Source organism: Morone saxatilis, unplaced genomic scaffold (genome assembly GCF_004916995.1).
Source record: "Morone saxatilis isolate NCDOM2014 unplaced genomic scaffold, NCSU_SB_2.0 Contig1, whole genome shotgun sequence".
NCBI classification, from domain to species: Eukaryota; Metazoa; Chordata; class Actinopteri; family Moronidae; genus Morone; species Morone saxatilis.
In genome coordinates, this window is record NW_023339651.1 from 14,689,342 (window position 1) to 14,703,181 (window position 13,840).

Here is a 13,840-nt window from a genome sequence, read left to right on the forward strand (position 1 = left end):
GTGTGTGTGTGTGTGTTAATGAGGGCTCCTGAGAGAGATGGCAGCTAAGCACAGCTGATCATGTTTGAAATGCACAGAGCTGCCTGCTACTAGAAAGCCTCATTAGGTACATTTGCTTTCCTATACAAACAACAACAATGCCCCCCCCCTCTCCTTCTCCTCCTCCTTCTCTCTTCTCTTCTCCCTTACAAAGACAAACTGGCACATTCAGTTTTTGCATGACTAACTCAAATTTGCTCAATGCCAATGGGATCCTGTTAATTATCCTTTTTTTTTGTGTGTCTTTTGTTACAGAACTCGATTCGTCACAACCTGTCCCTCAACAAGTGTTTCAAGAAGGTCCCCAGACAGAAAGACGAGCCAGGGAAGGGGGGCTTTTGGCAAATTGATCCACAGTATGCTGACATGTTCGTCAATGGCATCTTTAAACGCAGGAGGATGTCTGCTAACCACTACAATAACAGCAGCAGCAGTGGCACCCATAGACAGAGCAAACTGGTTCAGGGTTATCAAAGCACCCAAAATGGCTTCCCTTACCAAGGGGTGGGTGGCAAACGAAAGCATCTGCCCTCTAAAAACAACAGCAAGGCGATGAGGGCGACTGAGTCTCCTCTTTTGGGGACAGAAGCCCACAAAGCAGACATCCTGAGGGGGGACTTTGACCTGGCGTCCGTGTTCGATGATGTCCTCAGCGGGAACTGTAGCACCTTCGAGGATTTGGACATCAACACGGCGCTGAGCTCCCTGGGCTGCGAGATGGAGGTCTCCATGCAGGGGAGGCAGCACTCGGCGGCCTTGGGGAGGTGGTGCGGAGGAGGGGACATCATGGGTCAGAGTCAGCACCTGAACCATCATCAGTCCTACGGTTACATGGAGCTGAGCGCCGCCGCTTCCATGGACTGCACGGTCAACATGGGAGAGCTCCACGTGCCGCAGCAGCACCCGCAGCAGCAGCTGGACCAGGATCAGCTGCTCCAAAGCCACCACCACCACCTGCAGCAGTTCGACGAGGCCTCCTCGCTGTTCTCGGAGCAGCCCGAGGAGACGGTGCTGCAGCCCTGGGAGGTGATCAAAGAAGAGGCGCAGGCGATTCCTCTGACTCTGGATCAGGGCTTTGGCCTGTGCGAGGGCTTCTTCACAGACATGCAGCCGTGGGAACGAGTGGAGGCCTATCTGTGACCTTTGACCACAAACCTCATTGACTCCTAAATATTTACACCCAATGCCTGGAACATCTCTGATTACTGGTCCAACTCTATATTACCCCCAAAAGGATAATCAATAGGACGGTTAGAACTACATCCCGGTTCCATCTGCATTCCCTCCAATCATTCTGCAATACTCTGCATTTGTAATTTATTTTTTGTAACATTTACGTGTCCTCTTCAAAGTACAAACCTGATCATGTCAAACTTATCTTGAACTGGAACTGTGAACCCAGCTAAAAAAGACTTTGATCTGACTATAAACCCTGTAAGGGATTATTTCCTGGCTTAGACTCCCATTTCTTCATGAGGGTGTCAGGTGATTGATAGGAAGCAGTGTGTAACATGACACAACACTGATACATCAGGCACAATGAATGACAATACAACAGAGAAACTTCTATAAACCAAATTAAAGTTTCATGTGGACTGACTGCAAGGGATAGAATGAATGACAGCAAATGGTTTCTTCAGAAAGAAGAAGGGGTGAAAAGCTGCCTGTGTGCAGAAAACAGGACAAATGATTATCCTTTAAAGTATAAAACTATAACAGCTCAAATGTCAGGCAGCTGGTAATAAGAGAATGTGTTCAAATGAGTGCTGGAACTGGACTGAACTGCAGCTATCCGTCTCTCCGGGGTTTTTGATTTTAATCGTGACAATGACAGAAGAAACCCCAAGCACCCTCCTTCAAAGCACTCTCCACAAGCAAGCACTGTCACTACGGGACTGAGAAGACGTGCAGGATTCTATTTTGCTACATTAGCATTAAAAAATTTTTTTACTAACATGCAGTGAAATCAGCCATTCATCTCAGTCTATGTTGTGTGATGATGAGAGGCGAAGCTATCAGAGCAGGATGGAGAACTTTAAATTCATAGTCTGAGAGATTAGAAATCAGTCATTTATGACTTTGTTATATAGTCAATTTAATATATATTCACTAAAGTATATAGCATGAAGCTAGGCAGGAACATTTGCCGTTTGCTACAATTATGTATTGCAAAGCAAAAACAGGAGCAGGCCTGAAATCCATCGCCTTCTTGTCAGTCATGAAAATCGAACATTATGCACTTTGATAGGCAGCAGTTTTAGGAAAGCAGAACAGCTTCTTTTTTTTCCAGGATGTTTAGTTTTATTTTTTATTGTATTAAAATGATGTTTTCTAAAGTTTACTGACCATAATGAAAGTGAGGCATATGCTGTAATTGTCAATATCAGTTTCTTTTTGAACAATCAACTCCACACCGCAATAAGTCAACTTTTTTTGTGCTTCAATGTAGTTTTTTTTTTCTTTCCAAATATATACAAAACTGGGCATTTGTTGATTATATTACGCCAAATTTGTTGATAAAGAATATGCAGTTCATTGGTGTTTCTGTGTTGATTAATGACAAAAAAAAGAGAGTTGTGTTTTCTGTCACTGGGTGATGGATTTCCCTTTGTCCTTATTGATTACTTTGGTGTATGTCTTTTTTTATTTGTACGGTTTGTTTTCACAAATCTGAATTTCAAAATGATTGAGAACCTAATAACTCTGTTGGTTTGAGGGGACAAATGATGAGCAGGTACATATAAATTCAACTCTTAAAGGCCAGATTTTCTTATTGTATCATATTGATCAAGTTTGATACCAGCTCTTTGATCTTTCCATGTTATTTTCATTTGTACTTTTTTAAGCTGTTTAAAAATGCAATCATGCCTTGATGCAATAAATGGTGTCAATTAAAGAAAGAACAATAACAAAAACGTATCATTCACTTGTCGTTAACGCCACACATTATAGAGCGCGTTGTTGTCAGGATTATTGTTTGAGTTAGAGCTCTGTGTGTGCAATCAAGAGATAAAAAGGCCTGTCCGGGTTTATCAGTAATCAGCACAGACAGGTCTGGACTCACTTGGTATTCCAAATATACAGGGGGTAGATATAATAGCATTAACCGCTGTACTATATAATGTAATTTGATACATTAGCCAAATAACTCATTCTACCTTTACCCTGAAATGTATTTGATAACAGTTCAAAGAAGTGTGTATTCAACTCATTTTTGAGACAGCAATATAACTTTTTCACAGAAGATATGCTCCAGTTTTAAAGTCCTTGTATCGATGCATGCTTGCTTACTGGTACACTTTATGTAACTGAGCCATCATTAATGAAATTATTTCACCTGGGCTTTTCCTGCCAAGACAAAATGTCTGCCATGTAAAAGGTCTACTCACGATTGACTTTTTCCACAGCAGCCATTTGACGTGAGTGTAGCAGAGCCTTTCCAGTGAGCCGAATGCACAGAGGCAGAACACAGACAACGTCTGACCTCAACGGAATGGAACCTTGATTAGTATCATTGGTAACACCTATGTTTACCCTACTATTTTATGTTGAAATGGTTGCTGTGAAAAAGGCGTATTTCACCCAAGATGATGATCACCTTGTTGAGTAGAGAATGGTTTTTGGTGCAAGTGAAGCATTTGAGGAAGAAAAGCTTGAACATTAGATAAAATTAACGACAAAAGGTACATTTCAATCATTGGTCTTCACAAACAAGACAAAGAAGGGAACAAGATAGACAGTCATCAGCCAAATGAGCAGCTTCCTGACTCAGGGGCCCTGAGGCTGTACTCTGGCTGTATGGTGATTTGTGTTAAATGCTAACATCAATACTAACATGCTCACAATGACATTTTATCAACATTCTGATGCCAAGCCTGTATAATGTTTACCATATTCACCTGAGGTGGAAAGGGGTGCCAGAAATATATGCTGATATCTGCTTGGATAAGCCCCCATTATTGTGGCACACAGTAAGAAGAAATATATAAAGGTGGCATTAGAAATCAGATTGTTTTATTTCCAAATCTTCAGACGTTTTCCCAGTCAGTCTAAAATGTGGCCATAACTTATAATTAAATTATATGTGTTAATATCTGTCTTTTTAACATGTTATTTTTAAAATTGATCTAAATGAATGTATTAAATTTGACAGCATTTGACACCAAACTGGGGTGGCAGCTGGTGTGGCACGACATTTTTAGGAGTGGCAGCTGCCCTGTGGATCTGCCCCTGCATATTCACTCTTACTTTAGTGCGTAGCATTCTAACAATTGCTAATTAGCACTAAACATTTCTGTACAAAAGAACTAATTATTTGCAATATGCAACAAGCAGTTAGTGTGAGAACTTAAAAGTAACCTGGCTTAGAATGTACAGCCATGCTAGCACCTCAGAGAGGCTGCACTGATTGTCTGCTTCACCTTGATTTGTATCAGTTGCTTGCATTGTACATCCCTTACTTTGCATGATGCTTGCTGTCCTATTTTTATCCTGTTCAGCTGCTTCATGTTTTCCTTTCTCCTGTTCCAATTTTACATTGTGTGTGTTATTATTGTTTTAGAGATGAATTTAACATCTGGTTAAAGGGCAGCAATTGAAAGTTAGAGTTTTGGCTAACACTGGTGCATTTACAGTGATTTGGAGAAATGTGCATTGTCCTTGAAAATAAGAACATTTTTCAACTGATGAAGGAAGAAAAAAGGTCAAGGATTACAGTGATTAAAATTCACCATCACAAAGGTCTGTACCAAATATCATGTCCATCCAAATGTTTCAAGAAATAGAATAAATAAATAAATATACATCAGATCAGATAAGAAGCAGTCTGTAAATAAAAGCCAAAGATCACAGTGTTAAAGGTGCGTTTAAGACGTGATGTGAATGATTGTCCTCAGGCAGGATTCCTAAACTGTGGAGCCCTTGGCTCTGAAATATTCAGGAGTATTTCTGCCTGAGGATCCCAAGGGTCATGAGAGGCCAGAAGTTCAAGAAGTTAACTCAGGGCCAATGCCAAGTACAATCACTATGTCTGAGTTTGGTTCAAGTTCACATTCTTTACAGCTAATCATAACTTTTGATTGTGTGCTTCAGGGTCAAATCAGTTTAATGAGAGGACAAACAACTCTAATCAACACTTTCGTCAATTCCAAATTACTGTTATGGAAAATAAATGCACTGCACTGTTAGAAAACATTTATTGGTGCAAAGGTAATTAAAGAAAGATTACATAAAGCTTTTAAAATATGTGTTATATTGGAACAGAATGGGAAGAGTGCAGTTGAAGTGAGGAAGCATCATAGAAATGAGACAGTGTTATTATCACATGAATGCAGTGTTTCTTTCTCTCCAAAACTAACCAGTTTAAGGCCATGCACCCACGTGGACGGCCTACTCCAAGTTATTGACCCTGCATCTATCAGTGCAGTCCGCACAAAAACAGCCATGTCTCATAGCTGTTAGATAATGCCCTCGAAACTTACCACCACATACTTTCTCACCCTTTTCCAGGACTGTGTTTGCATGCCCTGTATGAAAATGTGCTTTTCCACCTCAAATCTCTTTTTAATTGAAATTGTTGGAGGAAAAGGGGAGAAATGCGGCTTATCCCTGTCCCTCTGGCTCACGGCTCCCAGCAGCGACAGGGTCATGTGTGGAGATCTCCAGGAATGGGTGGAATAACTCAGATTCCTAACAACAGCAGGGACTACAGCCAGAGCCGAGGCCGAAGCGTGTGACCACTGACCATTGTGCGTGGAGAAAATCACTCCAGCTGACAGAGAGCCTGATCCTGTGTCAGTTGCAGGTAATTTCATACCAGTTATAGGCCTAGAGGTCACTTCTATTTGCAGTAAAAGTGAGGAAAGTTGAAGAAGAAACATCAGCATCGCTATCACTTGAAGGGTATAGAGACATCCATTGTATCCAAATGTATGTGTGTGAACTTTCACACTTGTCTCTGTTTGTCTGTGACCGTGTGCACATGTGCGGTTACATTATATGCCCATAATGTTTGTGCTGGTCCACATGTTTCTTTGTCTGCACTCAAGCTGATGTGTGCGCTGCCCCCTGTGCGTGTGTGTACACGGCTGCGATCGGAGCCCCGTGGCGGCCCAGATAACGCTATCTCTGTGGAGCCAGAGCCCCGTGGTTCTATTCAGCGTGGTGGATGAGAGGCTTGGACTGCCCAGCACGCGGACCTGCTCAAAGAAGGAGGAACAAGCTGGGCTGTCACTGTAGGCTAACCTGGCTTATAATGGTTTATACCTCCTCCTTGGTGCCCCTCTTGGGGGGATCTGCATCGTGTTTGTGCGTTAGCTCGGGAGGGTTACACAGAGGAGGGCAGAGCAAGAAACAGAGACAAGAAGAGGGTGTATTCGGTGTTTTATTGCCATCATGGCCACCTCTGTACTGCTCCTGATTAGAGTCAGGCATAAACAGGGTCAACCAGCTTTGCCAAAGAAGCACCTCTCCCAGCGTGACATAGACAGAGGGTTCAACTCCTCATTTATTGGGGATAGCCACAGATCTATTCTTTACGGGGGGCAGCTAATAGAAGACACATGATGGGGGTCCCTCACTAATTAGATCCTTCATTGTGGCACAAAGCAAAAAGTGGCAGTGGGAAAACGCCCTAAGCCTGTTTTATAGCCCCTGAGGAACCCCTGAGCGTCAGTGATTACATGTACAAATAAGTGTTAGATCACACTGATAAATGCAATTTCCTCATTGGTGCTTGAATCAAAACAAGGAAGGACCTGCAGGAGTAACCCTTTACCTCTCTGAACTGGCGGGAAATTGCCTATCTCTAGTTTCCAAACCCTCATCACATATTGATAGGGGAAAAAGACTGGAATGATATTCAGTGGTCTGACCATCCATTAATGCCTCTCCAGACTGGCCTGACATAAGAGGAGGGACTTCGGGAGGAAATACACCTAAATACTCTTTCCAAAAGGCTGTTGTTTATGTATGAAATGCTAATGAGGTTTCCATTTAGATTGCCTGTTCCATTTTGAAAGGAACTGCGGATGGTAAATTAGAATAAAAGGACTGAGACGGAATATGGTGGGGAGGATTTCTTTTATTGACAGAGATTAGGGTTTTACCTACTTGCATAATTGGTCAAAGTGTGCACATGGCTGCGTTTACATACAATAAAAAAAGGATCATTACTCTAAAAACTGAATGTTTCCGAGCGTTACCCTTCAACAAAAGCTTTGTCAGTGGAGATTTTGTCGAGAAGAGCCTTTATTCTTCTGAATGCTGTGATGACTAATGAAGACTGGATCTCCGATTTGCCAACGCCACACGAACCCACACAGAAACCCTCTAGATTTTGTCTCAGTTTTGATGTGCTAATTTTATTTATTCGGGGCATGTAGCGCAGACAAATGCAGGTGTGCAAATGAGGGCAAACACAACTGCACACACACAGATGGCAATTACGAATACGTATAGAGGTTTTTTAAGGCCAAAGTGGCTCTTTCTTACCCTGACAGGAGGGTTCAGGGCTTATGTGTCACTCTCTCTTTATGTACCAATTTTCTTTTTGCACTGTTTCTGTAACGATTCCCCCCAGAGCTTGTGGAGCATACACTCAGGATTAGACATTTGCTGCGGGGTGCAGCAACATCATAAACCATTTCCATTACGGCTGTTATCCTCCTAAGTACTCAGAGTGCCTATCCCATGTGGGCTTGACCTTTACATCTTTCTTGTACCAGAAGACTTTCAGTGACAGTGCTGCTGCTAGTTAAGATAAGGAACTTGAGTGTGGTCAACATCGTGGAAAACACTGTCAGTGCTGTCCACTGCACATCAGCACATCAGTCAGGGGAATTATTTAGCTGTGGAGGTTGGCTGTGTACCACTTACTTAATTTCCATTGAGGAGATGATGGGTGTCATATATCCTATTGTTTGCCGTTCTCTTCTAACGTGATATTTGCACGTATATTGTGGGTACAGTAGTTTTTCCTACATGCTTGAAACAAGAGGGGGATGCGAGGGTGTTGCAATCAGCAACTACACTGCAGACACAACTAAATTCTAAACACTGGTCCAAAATTGTGACGCATGTGGTAATGGTTTTGTGGAAGGAAGTGAAAATTGCGATTATTTTGTATAATTCATTACAAATGAAAGGTAACTTGTTCCGTGAGAATAAAATTGCTAGTCACATGGTTAATAAACTGAATTAGCTTTCTTAGTTTTTTTACTTTTTTGAGTTCTCCTTTCCCAGGCCAGCACTGTGAAACCAAAGATGAACAATGCCAATGACATGAATTCATTTAGCTGTTTTCAATGCTGGTGGACCTGAAGAGTATATTCTCCATTAACATTCGCCTGGAAAAATGTGGCTTTCAAAATAAATAAATAAATACAATATTAATCATAATAAAATTGTATGGATAAATAATAAAGCCACTTTTATCTATCAGCATATATGTGTGTGTCCTTTTGTCTTGTGTGTGCGTGTATGTGTGCATCTTGGCATCCACAACTTGGTCAGTGAAAGACATTCTTGCCCTGTGCCTTTGGTCTCTGTGGTCGCAGGGGGCTGCTGATTGTCCCACAGGCAGACAGGAGGAGGGCACACAGCTGCCACACATACACACAAAGCACACATAGCATAGAGACAATTACACGCACAGACTCGGACAAGTCCCAGATTACTCAGGCACACAGATACAACTGCACGCACTCTCACACAGTCAAACGCTTGCACACACTCATGCCCACACATGGAGGGCTAGCCAGAGGGCAGCATGTCAGGAGGGTGAGCCTGAACGAGAGTGTAGAAAAGGGGGCCAGGACAGCACTGGAGCTGTGCCACTCACACAGCGTCGATAACGGTGCCAAGGAGCAGAGACAGAAAACAAGTCTGGACCAACCTCCTCAATCTGGCATGCTGCTCTGCCTGATTCTCAGCCAGGAAACTCCTGGTTAGGTCACTGCTGAGCTCCAGATTTCATGGTCACAAAGTATCTCGCCGTGGTTCAAGTTACGATGTGCAACCTTTTGTCCTGAGGCATCCGAATGTTGGTGCTGTCCTGTCTGAGATGGACAAGAACTTGTTGGCCATCTAGGTTTACTTCTTTTCTGTCCACATCCCTTTCAAATGAACTCAACTACCCTTTCATTTACACCACGTCATGTTCCAAATGATTTCAATTGATAGCGTTACATAATTGACATACTGACAATATTAATGATCATACAATTGAACTGTTAGTGTTTAGAGGTCTGTATGGCCAGGTTTGCTTTTGTACCTCTTTGAGTGGCAGAAGCAATACATTTCAACTGTTTATCAATAACTTTTAGCTAACTTTTTCAACTCTTTTTTAATGCAATCTCAGTGGTAACTGACTTTAAGGTATTACAGCTGTCTCATGTTGGTGGGAGGTGTGTACTGTGAAGAAGACCTATTAAATTACATTTACTAAAGATCACACCAATTTGTATTCCTATATGGATGTTTATTCTCTTCATAAGTCAATCAATACAAGAAGATATTGGATACATATTGTCTAATCAAACTTTATTTTCAAATGTGTTTTAAATTAGTTGAGAAACTCCACAATCTTTCCCACGTTACCCCTGGCAACTGCAGAAGTTCTCCCAGTGGCTTTAAGAATCTACAATATAGAGATGAAATGGCTATGTTGGAATATATCAAAATGTTATCTGCAGTCAGCCATCAGTTAGACCTTGGATTCAGTGAAAAGTCTTTTACTATATTACTACTGGCATTTGATTTTTTCCCCCACAAGGCCACTTACGAAACACCAAGAAAGTCAAAAAAATGTACTGAAAAGCAACAAAACAAAAGACTGTATATATTTGTTTTCCCTTGACTGCTTCATGTATGTATTTGATACATGTCTATCTCTGTGTGTGTGTGTGTGATGCATGAGTGTGTGCATCAATTCTTGTGTGTCTTTGACAGCAGTACAAGGTTGTGCAGGTGCGTGTGTGTGTCGTTCCACCCCCGCCTACTATCCAGGACCTCTTGAAGCCACTAGACTGCCTCCACCATCCCCTCCTCCAGACACACACGCACACGCACACGCACACGCACACACACACACACACACACACACACACACACACACACACACACAGTTGAGCCATTCTTCTCCCTATGTCTGCGCACTGCTGAGGGCTCTTATTTGATTAGCTGCGATTTGCTTTGTGAAGCAGTGGAGCATTTGGCTCACCGGGGGAGCTGTGCACAGCACACATACACTTCCATGAACGCATGCAGGGGTTCTCAGACAAAACACACACAAAGACAGATACAGGATACATGCACATAAGTGGATTTCAGACCCTTCCTCTATCTGTGCAGTGAAGTGATGAATTTCAGAACAGAAACATGCAATTATGCACGGCTGTCTCACATAAGCTTGTAAGGTTGACAAGTGAATATCTCCTTATTGTATATGATAAGAATGAAAAACTAATATTAATAACATGAACTGACATGTGAGGGGCACAACCCTTTGTGTAAACTGTTTCTGTGAGCTGTGAAACTGATTTACATTACCAGTAAACTAATGTCTGTTTACTGGCCATGACCTCATCCTGGCCTCAAGAAATCACCTCTGATTACATAAAGATGACTACGGAGCGACACCCTATCTACCGGGCCTTGGTTGCACTAACCACCGACTCTTAAATAATGTATGTGAGGTCAACGTGTTGGTGAGGGTGCGTGTCTTTGAGGTGTGTGAAAAGGACACAACACAAACAGCGGCTGTCATTATTTCAGTGTGAAGCTCCCCGTGCCTTTGTGCTCTCTTCAATCATCAGGGAAGATGCATGCGGGTAACAGATTAAAGCAATAAGCAGTAAGGTGCTGAGCCACCAGGAGCTGCCAGAACAGTTCTGAGGATAAGTGTTTGGGTTGAGATGTGTGATTGCAATTTCATATGCTTTACACAAAACACTGAGAATGTTGTAGGAGTGTAATACTAGATGCAATGGTTGAGTACTCTTGAAAACACCTGATGTATATTACGGTTGACATTTTTTAAGCTTTTAGCTTATATGATATGTGAGAAGGCCCACAAGATGTACGGAACATCACCCTCTAAACCTCCTCTCAATGACATTTTCAAAGGAGAGATGGCTGTTTTCAGCTTTTTTCTCTTTTAATTCCCATTTCTCACCCATGTCTCGTGCAATGACAAGCAGAAATTTCTCTTTCCCTGCTTGTCTTGTTCTCTAGTCTTGCTCTCCCGTCTCTCTCCCACATCCCTCCCCCATCCCCCCTCCACCACAAGGGGTTAATTAAAACTGATTGGGTCCTCGGAGACCACACCTGCCTCTGACAGGTAAGGTATCGGCCTCATATGAGCCGTGTGTATTTGTGTATGTGTGTCACTCTGTGCGGATATGTGCTTAGCACATCAGTCTGTTAGCACATCATGTGCTCTGCTTCTCCGAGTTCAAAGCAGTCCCATTAAATCACGATGAGAGCTGTCAGCATATGCATTTGTGTGTGGCCTTCAGTATTTAACTCTGCATTTGCATGTGATTTGTGTCGCTAGATACATATGCATTTCATTTGTGTGGGTCCCCTCTATTCAGAGCCACTTAAGGACCTTACGCTTGATGTGCTGATGAGACTCTGCTCGCTGGAACCAATTGCTGTTTTGCTTTAACTTCACGCCCGTCTGGCTGTCTGTCATGTCGAGAGCCACTGGAGGAGGAGACATATATACAGTTTAAATCTCAGATCATCATCTTCACTTTCACTAAGATCACACACACAACATAAAGTATCGTTCTAGTGGATACTGATAGAGCAAAAGCCTGCACACATCCATGTAAACAGTCAACTGCATGAATGAAACAGTGATAAAAAAACATGATGGCCCATATTAAGGCTGTGATTTTGTGTGTGTGCATGTGTGTGCTTATTTGCTGGCAAGTGAGGTGTTTGTGTGTAGAGGCAAGAACTAGTGTTGTATAACAGCAGCTGGCAGGGGAGAAGTGCAGCACGCACACACACACACACACAGCTCCCGCTGCTAGGTTGGCAAGTAGAACAGTCAAATTAGCCACTGGAGAACAAACCGATCCAAGAACTCTGCTGGGAAAAGGTGAAGGGAAAAAAGCGACAGAACAAGGAGAGAAGGAGATAGAGACAGACTCAGAGGGAGAAGGAGATGGAGGGAGAGGTTAAGAAAAAAAAATAAGCACGGACATGACAGAGTGGACGAAGATGAGAGGCAGCACCGCGGGGCGAAGGCACGACTGAGAGTTGCAAATGAGTGGGAGAAAATAAGAGCGGAGGAAAATGAGAGAGTTAGAGGAGGCAATTGAGAGAAAGGAAGATACTGGAGAGACCAATGCTGGAAGTAAAATGAGACACTATCAGTAAGGAAATAGGGGCAGAAGTGGTGTAACAAGGGGAGATGTGCATATGACACTATGAACAAAGAAACACAGGAAAGATTATGATTATGTAAACTTTAAGTTAAATTACTCTAAGTTAAGTAAAGTAACAAAATATGATAAATTAATGACATGCAAAAGGATACAAAAGGTTAGAAAATAAAATAAATAGAGCTGATACAGATCATGGAACTATACTCAACTGATGCCACTGGTATGGAATTAAGTGTGTATATTACAGATTTAAGAGAAAGTTATTAGCGGTAATACCAGAATAACTTGGGACAAAAAAACAAGGTGAGAGTAAACACGCTGTCCCTAATGGTGCAATGCGCCCTTCATGGCCAATTAGTAGCCTGACAAAATGTAACCTCAGTGTGGCCTGAAACTGTAGTGCACCCCTGGGTCAATCATTCTACTTTTGAACATGCAGCAGTGAATAGCATTACTTGTAAAAAAAATTCCATCTGAATTCAGAATGAGTTTGCATGACATACGCATGAACGGATCCACAATCTTGAATAATTATCTCACAGTGAGCGGCACATTTTCTATACAAACACCAGCCTGTGCTCATTCCCAGGGCGTCCGTTTCACAACTACTGTTAACTGCGTGTTAAAAAGGAGTCTCATACAGACGTTGAGGTGAGAATAATGGAAGATTCGTTTGCATTTGAGCAGCTTTGGGATTGAGAACATTGGCCAAAAAACATAAGCAAAATTACCTGCATTATACAATGGGGAAGATAACAGTAAGGAAGTAACACAGACTAAAGACTTTGCTTTAGCATCTTTCGGCCACTAAATAAAGCAGAGTACTTACAGGTCTTACGCCAGTAAAGGAGGCAGCTATAACTCTCAATCAGAAGTGCTCGACGGCTGCAGCTGATGGCAATGTCATTAGTCTTGTTTTTTAGAAATATTGGTCATAAAACCAGTATTAAGAAGAATTTTAATGTTTGACCTGCTGAATGTGGAAGAAGTTTAATCAAAAGTTATTACATTCTTCCTTTTGGTAACCGATTAAATTGTTATCCAAATGTCATGACAACACACAGCAAATAGATTGTAGGAGACATTTTACTAAAAAACAACCTCATTGGGACATTAGTTCTCTAATCTTCATACTAGGGATCATGTACACCTGGACATGAACCATGGAATGTGAGCTACCAAATTGGTCTGTCAAGTCTAACTGGACAGATGTTTGAGCTATTTCACTGGATATGTTATTATTTTAACTGCTCGTTGAATGCAGAGGAAAACGTCAAGTTTAGATCACTACAAACTTGTACTTGCTTGTCTGCTCCTGATCCCTGTAATGTTTTGTTCTTTTTTGTTGCTTATCTTTTTACATTAATATAAAGACTGGCGATGCACCTGCACCCAAGCACTTT

The 13,840-nt window shown here is 42.0% G+C and overlaps 1 protein-coding gene across 1 annotated transcript in view; it reads left to right on the top strand.

The window, feature by feature from the left end:
• Positions 1–2,916, top strand: part of foxj1b (forkhead box J1b) — a 4,446-nt gene extending 1,530 nt beyond the window's left edge. Inside the window, exon 3 of the mRNA XM_035659504.1 lies at positions 295–2,916. Coding sequence (XP_035515397.1) covers positions 295–1,179 — 885 coding nt within the window. The 3' untranslated portion in view covers positions 1,180–2,916. The remainder of the gene's footprint in view (positions 1–294) is intronic.
• Positions 2,917–13,840: the final 10,924 nt, after the last annotated feature.